Below are 27,103 nucleotides of genomic sequence, written 5' to 3'. Positions count from 1 at the left end.
ATTCCTATATATATATATATATATATATATATATATATATATATATATATATATATATATATATATATATATATATATATATATATATATATATAATCAGTGTATAGTTTCGCTTTCATACAGCCAGGAAATTCTTAAAATGTTTTATTCAGTATTTGTACAAAGGTTAATTATCTTTATCCAAATTTTTGGATTAAAGAACAAGCACACATTTACTTCTTTGCGGTTCCTTTGGTTTACTTGAATCACTTCTGGATGACCTGGGTAAGGGTTAGGTAGTGTAAGAGAAGGATTTTCAAAGAACATTCAGATGCATGGGCGACAAGGGTTAGGGTTAGGTTTAGGGTTTGGGTTACGGTTAGGGTTCATTTGACTACTGTCACAACTGCCTTTGCTAGCTCATAGCTATGATGCCATTCTGAAAGGTGAAAGCACCCCCATTGAATGGCTCGATATTAGGTCATATGTCAAGCTTGTTCTGTGTATACTTCAAATCATGGAACATTTCAGTCCCATCCCTTACTGTACAATAAAAGAAACAGCATCAGTCATTTCAGTGAGACTGACAAGTTTGAGTGTGATTGTCGTGTGTGGTGACATGTGCTGTTGAATGAGTTTGTTGTGTGTGTGGGGGGGCTCGGGAGGGCGGGTGTATATGTGCCTGTGAGCGTGTGAGAGAGCGAGAGGTGGAAATGGTAAGGGGAGGGATGGAGGCTGTCCTTTGGTGGACCTCGCTGTCACACACAATATTTAGCATGAAGCAGCCCCCACCCTTAGTGCCCACCCCTACATTGTGTGCGGGGATCAAACTGCACTGTTCCTGCAGTCTACATGACAGCGCAGAGGAGAGGCAAACTGTAGACTCACTCATTGACTCTGTCTGCTTTTGTGACTTTTTGACAAACCAAGGAACTTTTGTCCATGTCACCCTCACACCTGAAGCCAGGATACCCAGCAGCCTGCAGCAAATATCTTTGCCTTGTCTACGGATTAATTTAACCAGACGGGAATTGGATGTAAGTGCTCACATCTGCACTTCCCTCATGTTTAAGTTCTCATCTCATACCATGGTCTTTTAATTTAAAAAATATATATGTTTGTTTGCTTTGATTTATATTATATTATGTTTACTATTATTATTATTATTATTATTATTATTATTATTATTATTATTTACCTCCTCACGTGAATCCCTGCAAACAGACTGTCATCAACTCTGAATTACACCTTTTACAGCATGCAAATATGGCATGATGATGGTTGTCTCGACAGATTTTATTAAAATATTTTTTTAGCGGGTAAGCTTTACAGAAGCCACTTAGCTGCGTATCGATTATTTTATTTATTTTACACATGAAAATTAATGGCTTGCAAATTGTAATACATCAACGATTGAGAAAGAAAATATAACCAATATAAAACTGGCTGCGCAGAGGCATACTAAGATGTGGAAAATAATATTGTGAGTTCCAAAATTGATTGGTGGCAGGTGGTTGCGGGCCCACCAGACACTGTTCCACAGTCCACACCCATTAAACCCCCCCCTCACACACACAGACACATATACACACAATATACAAAGCCGCAGCAGTAATGAACAAGTTTAAAATTCACTATCAATCTACTATGAGCTACCCGTTTCGTGCATGAGTGTTTTAAAAATACAAAATGTACCTTTTGTTTCGTGATGTAGTTATTTGACTGAAACGGTATAGTATAATTAGCATTCGTGTAAACTTTTAAATTAATATGAAAGCCGTTTTTAAACTATGAGAAATTATTAATACTTCAAATAATGTATTTATATATTATTTGTATTAGTATAATTTTATTGCCAGCCTGGTGCAACTAGTCTCGTTTTTTTTTAACCAACTCAAAGTGTAAAATGAATAAATAAAGACGCCCCCCTAAATTAAATTCCTGTTGCTGATATCACGTTGAGATATTTGGAAAAACATTGTATTCATTAAATCAAATGTCGAGCGACAGTTTAATTATACTTTTAGTATTTTTTCCTTTCCTTTTTTATTGGTTGCTTTTGCCTGCTTATGAATAAGTTGTATTTTATTTAGTTAAAATATATTTATTTATTTTGACATTTAGAACACTTTTTAACACTAAAAGCAAAATCCTTACAATCTTTACAATTAACATCACGAGGTACTGTAAAGGAATTTCGTGGTGCCGAATGCGCAGACAAAAGGCCAATGCTGTAAAAAAGTTTAAAATGTCCACTACAAATAAGCGGTTCCATATAGGCAAGCCTTTAAAAATGAAATGACTAAAATTTATGATAACATCAAATAAACACTAGTAGTATCGTAAAATATTTGACATGCACGCGCGCGCGCGCGCGCGTGTTTGTGTGTGTGTGTGTGTGTGTGTGTGTGTGTGTATGTGTGTGTGTGTGTGTGTGTGTGTGTGTGTGTGTGTGTGTGTGCGTGTGTGTGTGTGTAACTGGACAGGCCTTGGCCTCTTCCCTCAATCATATGCAAATGGTTGTTATCGAAGGGCGCGAATTAACATCGACAAACATTGGGGCGAAATTCCATCTGCTGCCTGTTCAAGGAGGGCCTTAATAAGTTCTCAGACTGCAAAGTGACACACATCTTAATCAACTCGTAATCCCTAGAATTAATTCTCGACGCGTTTATGAATAATTCCTGCGCTGCTCGCCGCGGCCCGTGCAAATGCGAACAGTCTGCACAACGGACCGCCAGATGGACCTGGCAATCTCCCGAAAATATAAGGGGATATTTAGATTCTTTTTTTTAAATCTATTTTATTATTATTGTCACCAAATTTTTAATGAGATCGCTGCTACCAGGCTAAGAGTTATGCGAATCAACACAATACAAATCGATTTTTCACACTCATACACACACATACACACACACACACACACATATATATATATATATATATATATATATATATATATATATATATATATATATATATATATATATATATAAATATATAAATATATATATATATATATATATATATATATATATATATATATATATAAATATATAAATATATAAATATATATATATATATATATATATATACATAAATATATATATATATATATATATATATATATATATATATATATATATATATATATATATATATATATATATATATATATAAAATCTCATCTCAGTTTCTGAACCACTTTGTCCTCATTATATATTTGTTATGTGGAAGTTATTTGCAGGAAGGTGGTGAAATGATCTTGATTTTGGAAATATTGTCAGGTGGCACCCCTAGTGTGTGCAGGGTGGGCAGAAATAGTGAGGGGGCGTTAGGGTGCTGACACCTTGTTCTGGACAAAACGACTGGCTTGCATAAACCAAAGGCTGTCACTGCCAAACCGTCGGGTCTTTCCGCACCACATTGACACCAATCTGTCTGGCCATCCATCACTGTCAGATATATATCACCCCTCTGGATCGGTTTACAATAATATTTCAGAGGACACAAATTCATTCAGCTCCACAGTCTCAAAGGGGGTGCTGCATTTCTGTCTTCCAAATAACTGTCCAAATTCTACCCAAAAGGAATCTTTTTTTTCTTTTCTGACTGACACAGGACTTACCCAACTGAAAATTAAGGACTCTCCATTTCAAGCATTCATTCAATCACTTTCGGAACTGCTTTATCGTCACACGGGGCGTGGGGGGTGCTGGAGCCTATCCTAACTGAACTTCGGGCATAGGGAAAGGGACACCCTGGATTGTTGAATCACATTTCAACCATCTACCTTAAAAATGCTTTTCTTATTTTTTTTAAATGTCATGCGGTTAAAACCATCTTCCGCGTAACTTTAATCACAGCTCATCAGTTCACCGTAATTTAATATATGCTGCCCATTGCACTGCAGTTCAATTAATCAAAAGGGCGACCTTTCTGACTCCCAAATCAACTTTAAACCACAATTTTGTATCAAAGGTTTATTAATCCAAAACCACCACTGAGGCAGTGTGCTTATAAAGATAATCTCTCTACAAAGAATTTCTGACCTTATACAGTTTCAAATGTTCTTTCCAAGACAGGATTTATAGACCACGGCTTTGAATTTTTTTTTTTTGAGTTTTCTGATCTTTGGTAAAAGGCACCTGTCATTCTCACGGATGCTCAATGGAAAACAGATGCAATTCTCTCCTATTAAAAGCTCCCCAGAAAATGTATGTTATCTTATGTCTTGATTTCACACGACTTAATACATTGTGCGGCCCGAAAGCCCAGTGGTTAGCGCGTCAGCCTCATAGTTCTGGGGTTGTGGGTTCAATCCAAGTGCGGCCCTCACTGTGTGGAGTTTGCATGTTCTCCCCGAACTTTCGTGGGTTTTCTCCGGGTACTCCGGTTTCCTCCCCCTATAACAAAAACATGCAGGGTAGGCTAGTTGAGCATTCTTAACTACGCCTAGGTATTAGTGTGAGCGTGAATGGTTGTCCGTCTACAATTCACGGTGTACCTTGCCTGGTGCCTGTAGTTAGCTGGGATAGGCTCCAGCACTTCTGCGACCCTGGTGATGATGAATGGTTCAGAAAATGAATGAATGAATGCATACATTGCATCTTAATTGTTTACTCTCCTAATGCATGTGTTGATTGCCTATAAGTATGAATCCTCTAAAGCAGTGGTCGGGAACCTTTTTGACAGAGAGAGCCATAAACAATTCATATTTTCTAATGTTATTTCTTGACAGCCATTCTCAGAATTGAAAAGTAAAAATACATGAAAAGTGTGATTTTTTTGGTCATTTCACCACTTTTAAAGTACAAAAGTCTCTGAATTCTTTTGACAACATTGTTATGTGGTTGCTAATAAATCAGTATCAATGATATCATGCATGCAGAAGAGTGATAAAAAACAAAACTAGGATTAAAGTGGTGGTAGAGGTAGTGTCAACGCCACAGTGACGCTCATTTTAGTGCGTTCGGGACTCAGTTCTCTCACCAGTGATTTCCATATTTTACCTCACAGGTTAGTGGAGAGCCATACACACCTATGGAAAGAGCCACATATGGCTCCCGAGCCATAGGTTCCCTACCCCTGCTCTAAAGTGTGCTGCTATTGTACAATTTTGCCTTTAAATGTCTTACCTACTGCTTTTTCTCAATCCCTGCTCTCTCTAATGGCAATAGTTGTCACCCTTAAATTTGTATAACGCCAGAATGAGAAATAGTAATTATGTGCAAAAGAATTCACTCATAGTGAGTGTGTAAGCAGTCTGTCATTAAATCTGGTTTACACACTGAATATTACCGGGTGTATAATGTAAACGTGCAAAAGGTCATACCCTATTTTTAAAAATATGTCATATTGTTTAACAGGCTCCAGCACCCTAATGAGGATAAAGCGGTTCAGAAAATGAGATCAGAAGAGATATTGGTTAATATCTTTTCACCCCACATGCATCCACACAAAATATAGATGTACTATATGATGAAAATGTGTGTCATTTTGTTATTGATGTGTGACTAAATTTTTTTTTCTGTCTGTTCTAATGTTATCTGTACATAGATAATTGCATGATAATAAAAATAATATATGCTCCATGGAAATGGGTAACTGTACACGTATACGTACAAGACAACTCTTGCAATAATTGTATTTTTAAAAAGCCTATTCGTTTCGAGGGGCAAAAAAAAAGCCTAAATCACAAAATTAGGGTTGGTGATCAGCTGTATCGATAATTAAACTGTTGAAATTTGGTTTTAATAACTTGTGTTTTGTGTGTCCAGATGCAGAGCCCGGTTATGGATTTTAACCTTCTGACGGACAGCGAGGCACGCAGCCCAGCACTGTCGCTCTCTGACTCTGGGACGCCACAGCATGACCAGGGATGTAAAGGTCAGGAGAGCAGTGGTAAGAGGCTTTGTTACTGTGTATCCTACTACTAATACTACTACTACCACTAGTACTTCTACTACTAGTATAGTAGTAGTGCTACGAGCACTATTAATACTTTTACTTCAAATAACTTTCAACTTATTCCAATAATATAAGAATGATTTGTGGATTCACCAATAACAGTATTAATCCCACCAATAATGAAAGTATGAATATAATGTGTAGGGTTGGTTATCATGTTATAAATATATGTATATCCAGTGGTGGTCCGTGAATTTCCTAGTGACACCTTCAGCTGTCGGAATCAATCCAACCCTCAAAAACTATTTTATGGCTATAAAACCTCTACTGCAGCTACAGCTGCGACACATAAAAAATCATCTTTACAACGTCTTTTTCTTGAGTCTGTATCCGTTTTTGCTACCGCAACCAGGATGGCAGCCGGTGGCGGTAGCTCCGTCCACTCTTGCTCGTTTTGTGTTTTTGCTGCTTTTCTGTCTTAATGATTTGATTTGGTGATTCTTAATGATCCCATTTACTTTGCTTTGCACACTGGTACCTCGACCTACGATCAGCTCTACCTACGACATGCTTGAGATACGATGAAAATTTTGATCAAATAATTCGCCCTAGATACGATCAAAATTTCGAGATGCGACCAAGCCAGGTGGCCATGGCACTGTCTTGCCGCATCTCTTTCGTGTATAACAGATATCTACGAGCACTGAACGGTTTCTTTCGCCTACACATGGACCAGAAAACACACAACGCGCATGTGCGGCCAAAAAGAAGGCTTTCTGGGTAATGAAGTATACTCGTGCACACAGAACCGATAGCCAATGGCACCCTTTCTCAGAATAAAACTTCATTACCCACAATCAATACGTAGGTAGGCAGCTGTTGCATTTTCTGCTTTTCCTTCCTTAGCCTGTTAGCTCCCGCGATTGCTTATTCAAGACTACTTCTCGTTGGCAAGTGGTCGTGCGTTATCCTATTGTGAGGACATTTGTGTGCATCATTTCCTGAATATTTTGAAGGGAATACAACAGCAAACAGCCCATCGATAGCGAACGTGAGGGTGTAGGCGTGGCAAACAGCTAACCCGGCCAGAACGAAGGGAAAAAAAAATAAAAAAAAATTAGAATTCAGTTTTGTGTAAAGTTACATTAAAAGTATGTTTGAGTGTGTCTGTATATATTAATCCAAGTTAATTTAAATTAGTTTGTTTCGTTACGAGTGCATTGTCGTGTTCTTTGGGTTACGCCAAATAAAAACATGAATAGGGTGAACAACATCCATTACAATGTCCAAAAAAAAGAAATTGGAAATTATGCTGAGCGGGGATTTGCAGTGGAAAATTGTCGTGGAAAGTCCCCCCGAACCCGAATATTATTTAGGAATATATCCATATTTTAATCACCAAAAATCATTTTTAACTGTACACAATATCCATCCTTCTTTCTTTCCTCCTTCTTTTCTATCGCCATCGAAGCTAATGCTGAAAGTCGAGCCTGTCCTGTCGTATTTCTGGCATACGTTTTTATTTGATTTAGTGCTGAAAATGTTCGTTCCCAGTTGTGACAGGCTTGCTTGCTTTTGAGTTGTCAGACCTTTCTTAATGATGTCCAGCTTTTTTTTCTTGCAAAGTCTGTCTTGAAAATGGCTTTGACTGTAAATCTGCAAACAAATCAATTTCTTCCCCTCCTTCAGCCATTGCGGGTTGACAAAACCGCTATTAAATCAACACAACAATATATTTGCCTGTGCAGCTCGCTCCAGATACAGTTTGGTAGCTCTGGCTCGTCCACTCTATCACTAGCCAATCATAGTTGGTGAAAGCGATGACGTATCCGTACGCCTGCAAGAAGGCAATGACGTGTCCCTACGCCTGCGAGAAGGCCTTGGTGTCACCAAATCGAATTCTGATTGGTTAAAGCAACAGTCTTATCAATGCTTGTTTAATGCAGCAGAGCCTGCAGAACTCATTGTGAAGGCCTTGAGGCAGATTTCTGACCCTGGCAACAAATAATGGCTGAAATGTGATTGGTTAAATGCTTCAATATGAAAACACACATCTGGAAGCAGTGCAACCAGGGGAAAAGCAATGAAAGGAAGCTAACAGACAATTTGGTATTATTTAATAAGTATTCATGGACAAAATATAATTAACATCAGTCTGTGATTCAGATATTTCTTAGGCCAGCAGAGAAGGCCATGAAGGCCCTGACGGCACACCATTGTGTATATCCCACCTCTTGCACCAAATCAGTCGATTGAAATAAAATTAACTTGTATACAAAACTAATGCACAATATCCTACTTATACACATTTAAATTTAAGAAAAAAATAAAATGATTGTAAAATAAAAAGTTGATGGGTGGCCCGGTGGAGCGAGTTGTTTGCAAGTCGGCCTCACAGGTCTGGGGTCCTGGGTTCAAATCCAGGTCAGTCCACCTGTATGGTGTTTGCATGTTCTCCTGCGTGGTTTTCCTCCAGGTACTCCGGTTTCTTCCCACATTCCAAAAACACGCATGGTAGGCTGATTGGACACTCTAAATGCCCCCACGTTTGGGTGTGAGTGTGCATGGTTGTCCCTTTGCTTGTGCCCTGCGATAAGCTGGGCACCGGCAGGGTGTCCCCCGCCTCTGGACCGGGGTCCGCTGGGATAGGCTCCAGCACCCCCCGTGACCCTAAGGAGGTTAAAGCGGTTCAGAAAATGAGATGAAATGAGTCTAAAAAGTTGATTTGGGGTTTCTTTCCAGTATTAATTTCTGGCATAATCACCATTCCAAAGCCTGTTTAATTAGAACCAAGTCGAGTGTCGAGACTATTTCCCGTTTTTACTCCTAAGTCAGTTTATTTTAGCACAGCACTCCATTGTCTGTCTTCAAACGACAGCTGAGAATTAATTGCTTAGTACTGAATTATTCAGGGGATACTGTTATTCAAAGTGCTCTGCTGGCAAACCCACGCATTATTATTACTAATATTATTAGAATTATCATTTCTACTACATAATCATCATTTGCTTTTCGATATAAGTACAATAAAATCCATTCACTTATTATTTCAAAGCATCGTGTAATATTAGATGTTAATATGTGCAATAAATAAATAAATGTAAAAGGCAAGCGGATGCGCTAAAACAAAGCGCTCTAACACTTAATATTCGGACACCATGCCAGTTTTTGCAATGGTTGCTTTCATGCTCATGAAGTAGTGAATAAAGCGCCATATATTTCTATCTACTTTTTAATAAAGTCGAGTCGCTTGGAGGATAAAAGAGCGCCTCACGTGGACACGGCATTTTCCTTCCATTTGATTTATTAAAACATTAAAATCGTAAATTTGATGACGGATCAGATGATAAACTGGGGCTAAATGGAAGTGTAATCGACCAGTTCATACCCAATAACAGTAATTGGTAGAGTGTTTAATGAATACATTGGGGGTATCATAAGCGCACGTTTGACAGAAAGAAACGAATAACGTTGCGCACATTAGGAAATGGCACTGAAAGTGCATCTATATACAGTTGCAATGTGTCTAAAATTAATTTGACTATTTTTAAATAGTGACCAACAGTACCGCCAACGAACAACGGGGAAAACTCTTTATTTCTATTCTTTTTAAAACAATAACTTTTATTTATACATTTTTTTCTTTGCAAGGACACTCAATGCTGGCCTGCATGAATAATAATACTAATAACAACAACAACAATAATAATAATAGTAATAGTAATAATAATAATAATAATAATTGTTATTATTATTGTAGTAATTATAATAATAATTATAGTAATTATAACAATAATAATAATTATAGTAATTATAACAATAATAATTATAGTAATTATGATAATAATAATTATAGTAATAATAATAATAATTATAATAATTAATACTTTCTGGCATAGGGTGTGATGGTGAACACCCTAGCCGACTATAAAAGTCAAACTATACATTGCTGCACATTAATTTTAAAATGTCACAACAGAAAGAAGTCCAAATGAAGATAGAATTAAACAAATTCATAGTCTGCTTTGCAAGAAGGAGCAGAATGAGTGATGAATGAATATTATTCTTCATCTGTGTTACTCCCTGCCAGTACCTTCCTGAGCTAGTACTAAGCCATTGTTCTATCTGAGCATACGCATTGCCATCACGCACCCTCGCGAAGTGTTATCAGGAGGCCATCCGATGGATTTCTGCGTTATAATATATTATTAGTATGTCTGTTTGGATTGTGTGAGATTGCTCAAATGATTTTAAAAAATATGTACTACTACCTTTTTGAATGCAACGTCGTTACTCTTGATGCTTGACCACTAACTAATGCACGCATGTATCAATATAGTATTTCAGACAAAAAACCCAAATAGAATATAAATGACAATGCAAGGTGATATCTCCACTCGATTTGGGCTGCTTTTGGCAACGGGGAGCAGACGTCGATGAAGTGGAAAAACTTGTTAGAACACTGCTATGTACAAAGTCAGCATGAAATTGAGTTGCTTCATGAAGTATATGTTCCAAGAAAATGATTACATAAAAGTCATCTGAGTGACTTGCTGTCATGCACGAATTGACGGACATGATGGTGGATCTCTTCCATACTTAGTTCTGTAGTTTCGCTAAGTCTACCTATCCGATTTTGTGTCAATAAACCATGAGACACATTGCGCCTTCTCTTGAGGGGTAGTAGCCATTTTGTAGTGGTTCATTCAATATCACCTCTTTCACAAACAGGATCCCTGAAACACACAAATGCAGTGTGATAAAAAACTTTAATAAACACTGAATACACACACATATATATATATATATATATATATATATATATATATATATATATATATATATATATATATATATATATATATATACATTTATTATAAATGCAATTGATTAGATATTTTATTCATATTTGTATATACACACACACACACACACACACTCATGTAGAAAATTACATGAGAGGTTATTTGCTTAAAAGCTTTTATAACACGCTGCACTGCGAATCTAACCTGGAAAAAGTCTGGCTTGTCAGCACATTATCAGTCAGATTGCTCCCATTGTTAGCAAGCGCGTTGCTCTAAAAAGGGCTGCCCTTTCCTCTGTATTGTGTTTTAGACTTTGGCCTTAAGTGACAGCTTAGCCAGTGTCAGTTTACTGCCAGATAACAGCCTCAGCACGGTTTTTATTGGTTTTTCTGGTGGCCCTGCAGAGTCTCTTTTTAAAGCCCACTCATGATTTCCAACCACTCCCAGAGAATTAAACCCTCACCAAACAGAGCTCAACCAGCCCCATTCACAAAAGCCTGATTCCCAGGATTAGCTTGACAACTAATTTCATTTCTTTCTGTGAGGTCCTCACAACAGCGGCAGCCAAATCTGGTTGAGTCTCAGCCGACATAACATGGATGTGTAGTCCACTAAACTCATTGTCCTGGACAACAGATTCAACCACTCAGTATTTCACTACGTCTCTCAACATGTATGTAACCAGTGGTTGTCATGGACCAGCCGAAAGGAAATATAGTGTAGTGTTATCATCAATAATGTGAGATTTAGTGGTGCTTTACAATTGAAACAATGACAAAGAAAAAAGAACACAGTAGTCCACAGACCACAAAATAAACACAGTTTTATGTGTTATCATCTGAAAAAGTCAACATTTAGCACGATGCATATAAAAGATCTATGTAGTATCTTTCCTTACAACGTAGACTGGTCAGATGGCCAGAGGTGAAGCACACAGAGCTCAATTGCAGGGCACACATCAAACAACAATTTGCACTGTAGTTGTAATCTATAACCATTTTAGAGCACCTCGTGGTGTAGAGGTTCACTCGCCTGACTTCGGTGCGGGCATGCGCGGGCTTGATTGCGAGTGCGGATGGTCATTTGTCTCTCTGTGTGCCCTACGGCTGACTGGCGGCCATCTAGGGTGTAGTCTGCCTTTCGCCCGAAGTCAGCTGCTTTAGGCTACAGCAACCGCCTCAACCCTTTCGAGGATGCGCAGACAACCATTCACGATCAAAATCATACCTAGGGGCAATTTAGAGTGTCTAATCAGCCTACCATGCATGTTTTTGGAATGTGGGAGGAAACCGGAGTATCAGGAGAAAACCCACGCAGGCCCGGGTAGAGCATGTAAAGCTGGATTTGAACCTAGGACCGCACAGCTGCTAGGCCGACGCTAACCACTCAAGCTGCCGGGCCGCTTGGACACATACAGAGACAGAAAATCATGCACATGCACATTAACAAACTCAAAGAAGATAGAATCAGTCCATGCTTGATTTTGATTGGATACCTGAATCATGTGTGACCCACAAAATAATTTAGGTTCATCTCAAATATTTTGAGTACTGTGAAAAAGCTCATGGTGTAGTGGTTCACCTGCCTGACTTTGGTGCGGGCAGGCGCGTGGTTTATTCCCGCTTGTGGGGATATGATTGTGAGTGTAAATGGTCGTTTATCTCTCTGTTAGCCCTATGGCTAGGATAGTCTGCCTTTCGTGAGATGGGATAGGTTCCGGCAACCCCCGCAACGCTTACGACGATGCGTGGTAGGGAAGATGCATAAATGAAAAAGCAAAAACATTTTTGTCAGTCATTTTAGAAAGTGAAACACATACCGTATTTTATGTCACACGTTTTTTCATAGTTTGTCTGGGCTTGCGACTAATACCAAGTCTATATACACACATACACACACATACACACACACACACACACACACCGTAAAACCTCTATTTGAGCGGTACCCCTATTGGAACGGCACCTCTAATAAAACGGCACTTTGGGGGAAGAATTGAAAAATAGAACGGCACACTATTTGAACGGCACCTCTAATTGAACGTCTTGAAAGTTTGAAAAATAAAGTGGCATGCCGGTGAAATACAGGTTTTACGGCTCAACCTGAGAAGGTGGTCAGATGGCAAATACCTTCTTGCCTGGGATTCATACCGTTGTCACATCAGCGATGCCAGCAAGAAGCAATTGAAGAAGTTCCAGATTGATGTGGCCGTGATTCCAGGAGGCTGCACCAAATTTATACAGGCCCAGTACTGGAACACCCCATCAAGGCCAAAGTCCGACAGTTCAATGAAAACTGGATGTTACACGGCAAGAAGAGCTACACCAAATCCGGCAACATGCGAGCACCATCAATGGAAGTTTATTTGAAATGGATTGTCGATGCTTGGGATCACCTGCCGAAGGATCAAATCATTGGATTGGATTGGATAACTTTATTCATCCCGTATTCGGGAAATTTCATTGTGACAGAAGCAAGAAAAGGCATAGTTATAAGTTAGACAGTACAGTCAAAGGCCACAGAACAACAAAGCAAAAGCAAAAAGCACAAAGTACAAAGCAAATCAAAGTCAATGGGATCATTAAGGATCACCAAATCATTAAGACAGAAAAGCAGCAAAAACACAAAACGAGCTACGAGTTTCGGTAGCAAAAACGGATAGACTCAAAAAGACGTTGTAAAGTTGGACAAAAACTGGAACCACACACAGGAAGTCTTCCACGAGATGGGGAACTTCTGCAGACTGTGACCGAGGTAGAGAATATGCAGAGTCACTCTTCCAAGCTTATCCGCACAGTTCCTCAGTAGTCTGGAGCTGAAGAAAACAGCAGCAGGGCAGAACTCCTCGACTCCGTTGCTGGTAAGCGCCGACAGCTCTTCCATCTTATCCCACGATGGAATGGTTGGTCAGAAGCGTTGCGTCTGCTCCCGGCACTTTTGTCCAGCACCGAAACTCTGGCGGCACCGAAGTGTTGCTCCTTCTGCTGCGCATCGTAACAGCTAATCCCATGTGTGTGACAGCGTAGGCATGGCTGAATGGTTCCAAAAAAATAAGTAGCCGAAAGAAGCCAGGCTAACAGAACAAGGAAAGTTGTAAAAACATTAAAGTAAAAAGTATAAAGTACAAAGTAAAGTAAAAAGGGATGTATTAAGAAATATTAAAATGTAATTTAAAAAAAGATAGAAGGGCTGTAAATCACGAAAAACATAAGAGTGTAGAGCTACTGCCACTGGCTCCCGCGTGAACGGCGCCATCTTGGAATTTCCATCATCATCAAGACGTTCTAGGGATGGGGACTGACCAACGCCAGATCCATTGTTTCAGGTCAGACAGCCCGATTCAGACTGGAATGAATGAATGACGATGAACGTGAACTCACTCAGACACTCGACCCTGATGTGGAAGGTGATGTGAATGACGAGGACAGCTACAACAGCGACGTGTCACTTGATTTTCACCAGTGAATTTGTAATTACTTACCAGTAATCACCACTTGTGCCTTTTGTCAAATAAATATGTTACCTGGTTTCTCTTTTCATCTATATAAGTTACCGCATCTTCTTAAAATTTTGACCAGCTAGTCGTAAAATAGAGCGGCACCCTCTAATTGAACGGCACTACGGGGGAAAGTTTGAAAAATAGAACGGCATGCCGTTGAAATAGACGTTTTACGGTGTATGTATATATATATATATATATATATATATATATATATATATATATATATATATATTCATTCATTCATTTTCTGAATGGCTTTATCGTCTCTCTCAATATGGTCACGGGGGGATGCTGGAGCCCATCCTATCTGATTTCGGGCAAGAGGCGGGGGACACCCTGAATTGGTGGCCAGCCAATCACAGGGCATGAGGAGACAACCATTTACTCTCACACACATACCTAGGGGCAATTTAGATAGTCCAACCAGCCTGTGAAATATGAATTGTATTCTTAGATTTAATCTTGCACCCTTCTGCACTCTTATGACTTTAAAGTTACTAGAATAGAATTTTACTGACACCTACAGTTCTGTCATCACTTTGTATATAGCACACCTCCCCCTTTGTATTCCAGCCTAAAGTTTGTCTCCGCCTACTTCTATTAAATATCTTCACCCACCGTTGGAACGGCGTATCTGGCTGGGAGTCGTCTACACATGAACGTGGGTTCTGCCCACCCCCATCCGGCTACGAAGGGTGGGGGCTAAAGAAGAACAAAGAAAGCAGAGCGGGCAGCGGCCATTTTGAGAACCGTTCAGATGAGTCTCCCCCAGATAACCTCCATCGGCCGGGAGTCAAAAACTACCACTGTTTGCTGCTTCCTCTGTATGAATATTATTGTCGAGGCAATCCAGCTTTGACACAGCCTACCATGCATGATTTTGGAATTTGAGAGGAAACCGGAGTACCCGGAGAAAACACATGCAAGCCGGGGGTGAACATGCAAACTCCACACAGGTGGACCGACTTGGATTTGAACCAGGACCCCAGAACTGTGAGGCCGACACACGAACCACTCAACCGCCGGGCCGCCTGGGAGACCCTTTCACTTTTTTAAATTTGCCAATAAATATTGAACTTTTTTCCATGATATCCAAACTGTACAGGATGAACCTGTGAACTTGGTCACCTACGTAAATGCAGCGATCCTTTCCACACCCATTGTCTTCAATAGTTTTAAAATAGCACACCAATCCATCATTGTAGGGGGATGCCATAAGTACTGTAGACAAATAGCACTCACATTCATATTAAAAAACAAATTTTTTACTCTACAATTAATCCAACAGGCATTTTTTTGGAATCTGGTTGGATGGCCGCTTCATCGCAGAAATATCCTGCTCAATCCACACAAATCTGAGTTGAGTCAAACCAAAAATGTTTAATCTGAAAAACATATATGATAAATGGAACTCAATATGCCAGCACATTAATCCATTAGTAAAACATCAAACAAAGGAAAAACTAAAGTAAAAAGAACGAAAATGTGCTCCTGGGGTAAGCCAGTACGCCAATTGTTGAGTGAAAACTTTTATGTAGAGGTGATATGTGGCACTCAATCTGAAAATATTTCAAAAACATTTTAAAGAAATGAATGTTAACATGTTTAGTCACTCTGTTTATACTTTCACTGATCTTCTACGGGCACACTCTCCTGTTTATGACTGTAGACACAGAAAAATCTCACCAGAATCAGTTGGATGAGTGCAGTACTGATGACGGCTCACTGAAGAAGAAGCAGCGCAGGCAGAGAACACATTTCACCAGCCAGCAGCTCCAAGAGCTGGAAGCCACCTTTCAGAGGAACCGCTATCCTGACATGAGTACCAGAGAGGAGATTGCTGTGTGGACCAATCTCACAGAGGCCCGGGTCAGGGTAGGTACACACATTTCATTTCATTTCATTTTCTGAACCGCTTTATCTTCACTAGGATCGCGGGGGGTGCTGTAGCCTATCTTAGCTGCCTTCGGGCACGAGGCGGGGGACACCCTGAATCAGTTGCCAGTCAATCACAGGGCTGCCATATGTATACCGTGTTTTCTCGCCGATTGACCGCCTCCAAGTATATGCCATACCCTTTAAATTGCCATAAAATTATTGAATTTTATGATTTCTCTCGTATGAGACACCCCCTGATTCACAATTTTCACCTCCATATTAATGGTTTTCATAAGGAGTACAAATGTGTTACTTTGAAGCGAAAATCTTAAGAAAATCATTGGATGTGGTATTTCTGAGATACTGTATGAATCGAAAGGATCGACTTCTGGATTACACATTCCGAAAGGGTGTTGCCTGCACGGGGACGAATTCACCCCCTGATTCACAATTTTCACCTCCATATTAATGGTTTTCATAAGGAGTACAAATGTGTTACTTTGAAGCGAAAATCTTAAGAAAATCATTGGATGTGGTATTTCTGAGATACTGTATGAATCGAAAGGATCGTCTTCTGGATTACACATTCTGAAAGGGTGTTGCCTGCACGGGGACAAATTCAAAAAGAAAGTCACGTAAGCATTACAAACAGGAAGTGTGACCGAGTCCCTGGATGGAATGGTAGCAAGACATACACATTACGCAGGTATCAAGGCTGATATTTTAATGATCGACCGAAAGACCTTCGATCAGCTTTACCAACTATTGGGATGTGCTGACATGGTAAACACTACGAACACATCTTTCAAGGTTATTCGCGTCTGGCCAGTTAGTGCACGTTTACCTACTAGTAAAAGGTAAAATGGTGGTGCCCTGAGCGAGTAATGACAGGCACAAGTAAGTCAGTTTTTTTCACGTTTTATGCAAGATACGTTTTTTTTCTTGAATTTCATTCATAGACGTTACAATTAATTTTGTTTAGCGCTTTATCTGTTTATCTTTTGTGTATTTTGAAATAAATGACCGTATCGGCCGCATTGTCTTGTGTTAAAGCGTTTCGTCTCTGTCACCTTGCTGTTTTGTGCATGTCAATTCTAATTTGTGGACATCTAAGCCTTACCCTTGATTAGTCATTATTTGTTATAAAAATACGGCTTATATGCGAGAAAATACAGTACATTCATTTATTCATCTTCCATACTGCCCATCCTTGTCAGGGTTGTGGGGGTTGCCGGAGCCTATCCCAGCCGACTTCGAGCGGAAGGCAGACTACTAGACTGGTGGCCAGTCAGCCGTAGAGCACACAGAGAGACAGACGACTCACAATCATACCACCACCAGCGGGAACCAAGCCCGTTCCAGAACTTCTTTCCCAACTTGGATTTTTCTTAAGTAGAGCAGTGCTTAAAATTTAAATTTTCTTTTTTCATTTTCTATTCATGCGAGTGTAAGGAGAAAGCTAACGTTAGGCTTAGGCAGCAAAGCACACAGACACAGGTGCATGAACACACATCTAAACAACTTAAAATTATAAAATCAAAATAACTTAGCATTAAATAGAATTCCAAAGAAGGAACAGTCTCTCCATCTTGTCGTTCAGTACAGAGAGGCCATGCCAAGGAGTTGTCACTTTTAATGCTTCTTTTGGCTTCAATATCGTTGTGATGGTAGGTGGGTTCGGCTATATTGCCTTGCAGTATCAGCCATGGATGGATAACAGGGCCCGAGTGTTAGGGTTTCCTGGTTTCTTCCCACATTCCAACGACGTTCTTGGGAAAGTGGTTGAACACTCTAAATTGCCCCTAGATATGATTGTGCGCATGAGTGGTTGTCTGTCTCCTTGTTCCCTGCGATTGGCTGGGCACCAATCCAAGGTATCCCCCACCAGGTTCCTGTACTTGGCTGAGATAGGCTCCAGCACCCCCACTGCCCCAGTGAGGATAATCGTATGGAACATGAATAAATGAATGAATTATTATATTTATGATCACAATTGCACCTTCTGATGGTGTGGAAAAAGGCTCCCCAACCTTTTTGAAACTAGATATCTTGTGAAATTTCTTGTAAGTCATCATGTCCCATTACTTGTGAGCTATTTTAAAAATAAGCATGCTGGCTAATCATGCTGTGACTTTTGGATTCACCATTGGTTGTGTACAAACAGTGGTACAGGATAGGTTTTAAATAGAAAGAAAAGAAAACAATAGGAAAGTCTTGTTTGAACAGCTTAACTTCATTTACTGTAATTAATCAAATGCATTTTAAAAAGGTAAACGGTCCAATTTAACTGAACCAATTGATTCGAATGCATAATTGGTCGCTTGACACCAACCCATTCAGGGTATACCCATCTCCTGCCCACCCCTCCAATTCTCATGGGGATAAGTGAAACAGATAATGGAGAGATAATTCTGAACAAAGGCTCATACCCAATTGTACGAGGGGATACACATTTGTCCAACCTTAATGTACAGTATTATTCACAAAGTCTTGCTTACCAGTCAGCCTTCTTTGCAACTGTATCATAATGTTATACGTTTACCTCCCCACTTCTAAAATATAAATATTGCTTCAATTTATATCTACAGGTTTTCAGTATTAATAATGGTCTAAAATATTTTAAATGATTAAAATGAGCGGTGAGCAATTTTCATTATATGACAAAAGACTGGCATTTGAACATTTTTTTTCATCCACTGTGATCTTTGTAAAATCTAATTTCCCCTTTGGGGTGAAAGTCAAAAGTTGTCTGTCTCCACGTATCAGCTTTGTGACTGACTTGTGATACAAGAAGGCCGCCTCGTGGTGAAGAGGTTCACTCGCCTAACTTCGTTGCGGGCAGGCACAAGCTCGATTCCCGCTGGTGGCAGTATGATTGTGAGTGCGGATGGTTCTTTGCCTCTCTGTGTGCCCTACGGCTGACTGGCCTACTGTGTAGTATGCCTTTCACACGATGTATGCCCGGTTAGGCTCCAGCAAACCCCACAACCCTTTCGAAGATGCAAGGTATGAAAGATGAATGAATGAATGAATGAATGGTGATGCAAGAGATTAAAATGAATTGGAATTGCAAAGTCTATGGGTCGACAAGTATAGTATTTACACGTGGCTGAGTAGCAATCTAAATTAATCATAGTTCAGCCTTCAGAATGTTACTGCAGAATTAACAAAACTTTTAAGCAGTTCTAAAAGTGGATGTTAAATTGAGATATGTTGCAACCCAGTGGCGGGCCGTGAATTTCAATCCGACGCCTTCAGTGCTATGTATGAATCACTCCAACCCTCAAAAACTATTTTATGGCTATAAAACCTTTACTGCAGCAACAGCTGCAACACATACAAAAAAGCATCAATAATAACCTCATACAATTGAAATATTATTTAGGAATATAGCCATATTTTACTCACCAAAAATCATTTTTATTTGTACACAAAATCCATCCTCCTTTCTTTCCCCCTTCTTTTTTATCGCCATCAAAGCTAATGGTGAAAGTCAAGCCTGTCCTGTCGTATTTCTGGCATAAGTTTTTATTCGATTTAGTGCTGAAAATGTCCGTTCCCGGTTGTGACAGGCTTGCTTGCTTCGGAGTTGTCCGAACGTTCTTAATGATATCCAGTTTTTCTTGAAAAGTCCGTCTTGAAAATGGCTTTACAGTAAATCTGCAAACAAATCAATTTCTTCTCCTCCTTAAAGCAACAGTTTTATCGATGCTTGTTTTATGCAGCAGAGCCTGCAGAATTGATTGTGAAGGCCTCAAGGCAGATTTCTGACCCTGGCAACAAATAATGGCTCAAATCTGATTGGTTAGATGCTTAAATATGAAAACACACATCTGGAAGAGGCGCAACCAGGGGATGAGGAATGAAAGGAAGCTGACAGACAATTTGGAATTATTTAATAAGTATTCATGGACAAAACATAATTAACATCAGTCTGTGATTCAGATATTTTTTTAGGCCAGCAGAGAAGGCCTTGCAGGCACTGACGATCCACCACTGTTGCAACTATTTGACTAATATACAATTTAGATCTGTAAAGCAATTAATCTCATTATTTTTCAACCAAACCGATAAGAAAACATAATTCCATTATTATTGGCTTCACCAAAACTATTCAACAATGCATTTTTATCAGTAGTCCTCTCACACTGAAATTTGTTATGATCAGCCTGGTTGGCGAGGTGGAGTGGAACCCAGGAGCAGGAAGCAGGCAACGAAAGGGAAGTGCTGGTGTATAACTTAAGGTTTTAATGGAAAATAATTACAAAATAACCTTACAAAATATAAAAGTAGAGGGGCGAGAGAGATGTATGTCGCCTCGTACTGAACGATCTCTGGAGGGACGACGGTGATGTCGCCTCCCTCTGAACGGTCTCTGGAGGGATGACGGCGACGTCGCCTCCTCCTGAATGGTGTCTGGAGGGACGACAGCATTATTGCAGATCAACTCACCCTGAACAGTCTCTGCAGAGACAAGGCGATGTCACAGGCCGCCTCGGCCGGGACGCACGAAGGGTTGCAGGGCACCGCAACTGAGTAGCACCATGGCCCTGCCTTCAGAGACGCCGCCATCGGGCCCCCCCTTCAGAGGTGCCGGCGTAAGGGTCGCCAACTAGCAACGGGATGGGCGCAGAGGAGCGGGGGACGGCCGCAGAAGAGCAAGGCAATGAGACAGACACAGAGGAGTGACACGCAGGAGAGGACACTGGAGAGCGGCACACAGGAGCAGGAGATGGCGAAAGAGAGCAACACACAGGAGATGGTACTAGAGACCGGCTAGCAGGAACAGGCACTAGAGAGTGGCTAGCGGCAACAGGCACTAGAGAGCAGCTAGCGGGAACAGGCATTTTAGAGCAGCTAGCGGGAACAGGCAGTTAAGAGTGGCCAGTGAGAACAGGCACTTGAGAGTGGCCAGCAGGAACAGGCACTTGAGAGTTGCTAGCGGAAACAGGCGCTTGAGAGCGGCTAGCAGGAACAGGCGCTTGAGATCAGCTAGCGGGAACAGGCGCTTGAGAGTGGCTAGTGGGGACTGGAGAGCGGTTAGCAGGCACTGGAGAGCAGCTAGCCAGTACTCGAGAGCACCTAGCGGACACTGGAGAGTGGCTAGCGGGCACTGGAGAGCGGCTGCCGGGATCCGGCACTTGAGAGTGGCCGCCGGGGTCCCTCACAGGAGAATGGGGATCTGGCTCGGGAGCTCAGCCATTGACTATCTGCCCACTCCTCCTCCTCTGTGGAAGGGCACGCCATCCCCTCCGGGCGAACAACGTGGGCTGGCCGGCAGCCCAAACAGCCTCTTCCTTAGCATCTTGAGGAGGAGCACACCACCACGTTCCTGACGAAAAAGGAAAAACAATTCTTCGGCTGTCAAAGGCTGGGAGTCTGAGACGGGGAGGTGGCTACCTCCAAGCGAGCGGCGTGGCCTGGCCGGCAGCCCGCACACCGTCCTCCTCGGCGTCATGGAAAGGAGTGACGAGCTGGACACTAGCCCTACCTGGTCTTCCCTGCAGACCACCATGCGGATGATCACGGTATATGGCCAAACGCCGACAAATTGTCCGGGGAAGCATTCAGGGGAAAGGAGTCCAAAATGGCCGACACCGTGGCGTATTTCTTACAAAATAATTTTTTTTTAAAATAAACAAATCCAGGACCTTTACGCTGGGTCCATCATGGTGCGAGTATTCTGTTATGATCAGCCTCGGCTGTGAAGTAGAATGGAACCCAGAATAAGGAAGCTGCTCAATGAGAGGGAAGTGCTGGTGCACAACTTAAGGTTTTAATGGAAAAAAATAATTAGAAAATAAACTTGCAAACAATAAAACTGGGAAAAAAACATACAAACTGGGGAGGGCGAAAACTAAGGACATCCACACCGACAAAGGGGGACAAAAACACAGGGTCTAAATATACAGATAGGGGTTGATGACAATCCCAAACACCTGGGTAACACAAGGGAAGGAGAGCCAAAAGAAAGGTGAAACTCATACAATCACGTGTACAGAGACACAAGGAAACACCAATAACCAAAACCCCAACAAAACATGACAAAATTAAGATTTGTTACAAGTTGTGTCACACCTGCCAACTACTAGTACTCCCAGTAATACTACTATTATGTTAGTGGTTAGTGTGTCGGCCTCACAGTCTGAGATCAAGGGTTCAATCCCACGTAGGTTCCGACTTTCCAGTGTGGAGTTTGCATGTTCTCCCTGGGCTTGCGTGTGTTTTTTCTGGGTATTTCGTGGTTGTGAATGGTTGTCTGTCTCCTCATGCGCTGCGATTGGCTGGGTGCAATGTTCCCTCTAAGCTGCGCGCGTGCGCAATTGCGTACTACTCTCGTCTTCTCCGCGCACAGCAAATCATAAATCACAAAACAAAATCCAACTTTTTTTTTGGGTTGTGTGCGTGCGTGCGTGCATGTGTGTGTAGTGTGTGTGATCGTTTGTCTTTAACCTACACAATGGACTATAGTAAATGGAAATTAGCCCTTGGCTACAATCTTACATATATATGTTCATTAACATAAATATGTTCATTAATATGTGCTATCCCTTATTAAATAAATCAAATCAAAATCATGGAAAAATATTGCATATAAATGGAAACTTGACTATCTCAAGTGACACGTTCAGCAGAAAAGTCATTTGAACGAGAATGAGAAGTGAGAAGGACAGATGTGTAAAATAAGGTAAAATTTAAGTCGGATTTGTGCATATTCTAATGGAATTTATGAAGATGTTTTATTCATAGATATTTTTTCATTCATTTTCTGAACCGCTTTATCCACTTTATCACTCGCGGGGGGTGCTGGAGCCTATCCCAGCTGACTTTGGGCCAGGGGCGTGGGATACGCTGTATCGGTGGCCAGCCGATCGCAGGGCACAAGGAGACGGACAGACATGCACACTCAGACCCATACCTAGGGGCTAGTGTCTAATCAGCCTACAATGCATCTTTTTGGGATGTGGGAGGAAAACGTAGTACTCAGAGAAAACCCACGCAGGCCCAGGGAGAATATCCAAATTCAACACAGGTGGACCGACCTGGATTCATAGATATTAATCATTACATTTTATTATTACTAAATCATTTATGTGTAGTAGACATGCACCTGCTTATGGCAGGTGTGATACTGGTGTGTGCCCATAGCGAGCAATGATGATGTTGCTCACAATGGTACTCAGTGTGCTCAGGGAGGTTGTCTTTCTGCCCAGACAAACAAAAAATTAGAGGGAACGTTGGCTGGGTGTCTCCCGCCTCGTGCGTAAAGTTAGCTGGGATAGGCTCCAGCAACCTCCGTGACCATGATGAGGATAAGCGGTTCAGAAAATGAATGAATGAATGATTTGATGCCATATTCGTTTTCTGAATATAAAATGACATTAGTGATCTCATTTTTTTAACACGGTTACCTTTAATAGAAACTTTAACATCAATGTATATTTTCTATTTTTCTATTATCTAGTTATTCAAATATAATTTAATCCTGACAGAAATTACATTTTTGAAAGCTTTTCCTCCATATTCTTGTCTTGATTTTTTCATGCTTTTGCTTTTATAGGTATGGTTCAAGAACCGACGTGCCAAGTGGCGAAAGCGAGAAAGGAACCAACAGGCTGAATTATGCAAGAATGGCTTTGGTACCCAGTTTAACGGACTCATGCAACCCTATGATGATATGTATACTGGTTACTCATACAACAACTGGGCCACCAAAAGTTTAGCGAGCAGCCAGCTGTCTGCGAAGAGCTTCCCTTTTTTTAACTCAATGAATGTAAGCCCCCTCTCATCCCAGCCCATGTTCTCTCCCCCGAGCTCCATCCCATCTATGAACATGGCCTCCACTATGGTACCCGCGGCGGTGCCCGGGGTTCCTGGCGCAGGCCTCAACAACTTGGGAAACCTTAATAATCTTAACAGCCCCACAGCACTCAACTCAGCGACAGCCACCTGCCCGTATGCCAGCACGGCCAGCCCATACATGTACAGAGACACTTGCAACTCCAGTTTGGCTAGTCTGCGACTTAAGGCCAAGCAACACACCAACTTCACTTATCCCACAGTGCAGAATCCCGTGTCCAACCTGAGCCCCTGCCAGTATGCTGTTGATCGGCCCGTATGAAAAGGAAGCAAGGTTCTGCATCCTCTATATTGTCCCACTTAATATTTTTTTCAGTTCCAGCTCAAAGCGACTAGATGTTTTGCGGACTACCAGACTAAATACAATTGGACAGACAATTTCTTCACACTGATGAGAGAAAGGACATGGTTATGAAGGACCATCCTGGTACAAAGGAATACATACTCACTTTTTGAGATGGTGTCAAGCAACCAACTGCAAGCAATTCTAAATATTAAAAAAAACAGAAAGAAAGAAAATGGAAAAAAAAGTTGGAAAAATTCCCCAAATGTTCACTTTCTTCACTGCATGACTAGAGAAAACTTAGGAAGGCTTTGACTGGACTTACAATTAACCTCTTTCAAATGCTACTAATGCAGGAAAAGAAACCTGTGCTTTAATATTGGAAACATGTTGGATGTACATAGAGACTCTTTTCAGTTTTGTATGTGTATATAAAAACCTAGTACTTTAAGAATGAGTAAAGAATGTTCCTCAAATGCAGAGCCCAAGGGACTTATGTACAAAGAGACATCCTTTGGGGAAATTAATACTTCTGTTATGAATTCCGTTCCCCCCAGGGAGGTCACAGGTCAAAGGCTAATTTAGACAAGCAAGAGGAGGGCAGTGCTGAATTACAAAAATATTCAGTTTGATGCAACAAATAGGAATATCACCCACTTTCAACTTGAAAAAGCCATTGATTATATTGATTTGTGTGGTGTTATACAAAGGGAGTCTGTGATAGTTAAATACATGTAAGAGTGCAGTTGTTATAAGAATTCGTTTTTTTGCTGATGTAGCCTGCTTTGTTTCATTAAAGAACAAATTAAGAGATCATTTTCTAAAAATGTAAAATATCATTCACTCGCATATTGCATGGAAATAGTGTCTGCGAACTTCAATGAATCTGAAATAAAATATTTTTTTTGCAGTGAGGGTAGATTCGGGCGGCCCGGTGGAGCGAGTGGTTAGCGCGTCGGCATCACAGCTCTGGGGTCCTGGGTTCCAATCCAGGGTTGGTCCACCGGTGTGGAGTTTGCGTGTTCTCCCCCGGCCTGCGCGGGTTTCCTCCGGGTACTCCGGTTTCCTCCCACATTCCAAAAACATGCATGGTAGGCTGATTGGACACTCTAAATTGCCCCTAGGTTTGGGTGTGAGTGTGCATGGTTGTCTGTCTCCTTGTGCCTTGCCATCGGGGTGTCCCCTGCCTCTGGCCCGTAGTCAGCTTGGAAAGGCTCCAGCACCCCCACGACCATAATGAGGATAAAACGGTTCAGAAAATGAGATGAGATGAGGGTAGATGCATCACAGCATATCACAACTATCAAAATTAAATGGTAATGGACTTGTACTTGAGTAGCACCTTTCCACCAGAGCAGCAATCAAAGCGGTTTGACACTATATGATCATTCACCTAAGAATGACACACCATCAGCAGAAAGGCGGGGTTCAGTATCTTTCTCCAGGATACTAAGGCAAGGTCACCAGGGTGGGAAGTCGAAGTCGCGACGTCTGAGCTGGGGATCGACAACTCTACCACTGATCCAAGCAACCCCAGTGGCTTTGTTGTTCAATTAGCTTTAGTGTGACTGCTTCTATGAAGTATGATATAGTTAATGTGCTTCATTAATTTACATACTTTGCACGGAAGTGAAATAAGTTGTTCATGCTTATTTACCTTGTCCAAACTAAGTACAACAATCCAATGTTTCTACATCCAAACAAAGATTCTCCTAAGTATAGGTCAATTTAAATTCAAGAGCTACTAAATTATTCAAGAAAAAAAAAAGAATTCCATCATACAGTATCTTGCAAAGAAAAACTGATACTGGTTGAAGTTCTATTCTGATTATAACATTAACCTACAATATTAAAACATTAATAAATAAAAACATTTGTCACAAGGCCAAACTGCCTGATTAAACAGGTAACAAAACGACGGAAAAAACACCAATGTCTGTTATAAATGAATCTGTCGAAACATAGGCTTAGTTTCTGTTTTTTAAAGCATGAGGACGGTTGAACTTGTTGTTTAAGGCTGGCTTTTCTATGGAGCCAGCCAGCAGCATCCAAGACATGCAGTCCGTGTGAAGCCTGGCATTTTCAGTTAGTTTTTGAATAGAAAAATTGTCGCTGCACGGGCCGCCTAGGCCCCAGCCAACGCCGCGAGCATTGGCCGCCAAAGCTCCGGCCAATGCCGTGGGCATAGGCCATAAAATTGTCAGCCGATTGGCTGGGAAATTAAACTTCCACTTCGCTCCTCTGCGTCGTCCAACCGTCAATTAGCCAGCCATACAGGGAGCTCTATTTTCGGATAAGTGCAACAAGGTCAGCCCACAGCCCGGACTTACCATATTTTCACCGTGTGTGGTCAATTGGTCGCCGGTCTTTTGGTCGCGGTCTTTTGGTCGCGGTCTTTTGGTCGCGGTCTTTTGGTCGCGGTCTTTTGGTCGCGGTCTTTTGGTCGCGGTCTTTTGGTCGCCCCAACCGCGACAACGGGCGACCAAAAGACCGGCGACCAAAAGACCGACGACCAAAAGACGGGCGACAAAACAAGGTAAAACAACACGGTCTACGCATCAATAAAAGCCAACAATGGCCATGAGCAGTTTCACTGAGCCGACATGTGAGTGTATAAGAGTTTGTATGTACATGAGTTGTCCCCTTAGGAAGGTACGTCAGTCAGGGTCTTAAATAGTTCTCCAACAAAAAACAATAAAAGTCCGGGAAATTTTGAGCTTTTCTTTAGCCTAATAATTAATAGGGCATTAAGTATGACTAAAGGGTAATTCGCAGTTTGCATTTAGGGAATTTGAGCAACGATTTAAATGGTAATTTCAATAACCTTCCGGGCGACCAAAAGACCGACGACCAAAAGATCGGGGACCAAAAGACTGGCGACCAATC

The 27,103-nt window shown here is 41.1% G+C and overlaps 1 protein-coding gene and 1 long non-coding RNA gene across 2 annotated transcripts; one reads left to right on the top strand and one right to left on the bottom strand.

Annotated features, from left to right (window-relative positions):
• Positions 1–811: 811 nt before the first annotated feature.
• pitx3 (paired-like homeodomain 3) lies at positions 812–25,033 on the top strand. Its single transcript, XM_077613703.1, has 4 exons — positions 812–1,016; positions 5,760–5,883; positions 15,866–16,071; positions 23,636–25,033. The coding sequence occupies exons 2-4, from the start codon at positions 5,760–5,762 to the stop codon at positions 24,194–24,196; spliced, it is 891 nt and encodes a 296-aa protein (XP_077469829.1). The 5' UTR covers positions 812–1,016; the 3' UTR covers positions 24,197–25,033.
• LOC144084894 (uncharacterized) lies at positions 19,954–21,778 on the bottom strand. The gene is made up of 2 exons (XR_013303950.1): positions 21,475–21,778; positions 19,954–21,406 (listed from the first exon to the last, which is right to left on the bottom strand). It is a non-coding gene; the product is annotated as an uncharacterized LOC144084894 (long non-coding RNA).
• Positions 25,034–27,103: the final 2,070 nt, after the last annotated feature.

Source organism: Stigmatopora argus, chromosome 11, assembly GCF_051989625.1.
Source record: "Stigmatopora argus isolate UIUO_Sarg chromosome 11, RoL_Sarg_1.0, whole genome shotgun sequence".
Classification (NCBI taxonomy): Eukaryota; Metazoa; Chordata; class Actinopteri; order Syngnathiformes; family Syngnathidae; genus Stigmatopora; species Stigmatopora argus.
The sequence above is the reverse complement of the archived record's forward strand: the minus strand, read 5'-3'. Positions and strand labels throughout refer to the sequence as shown.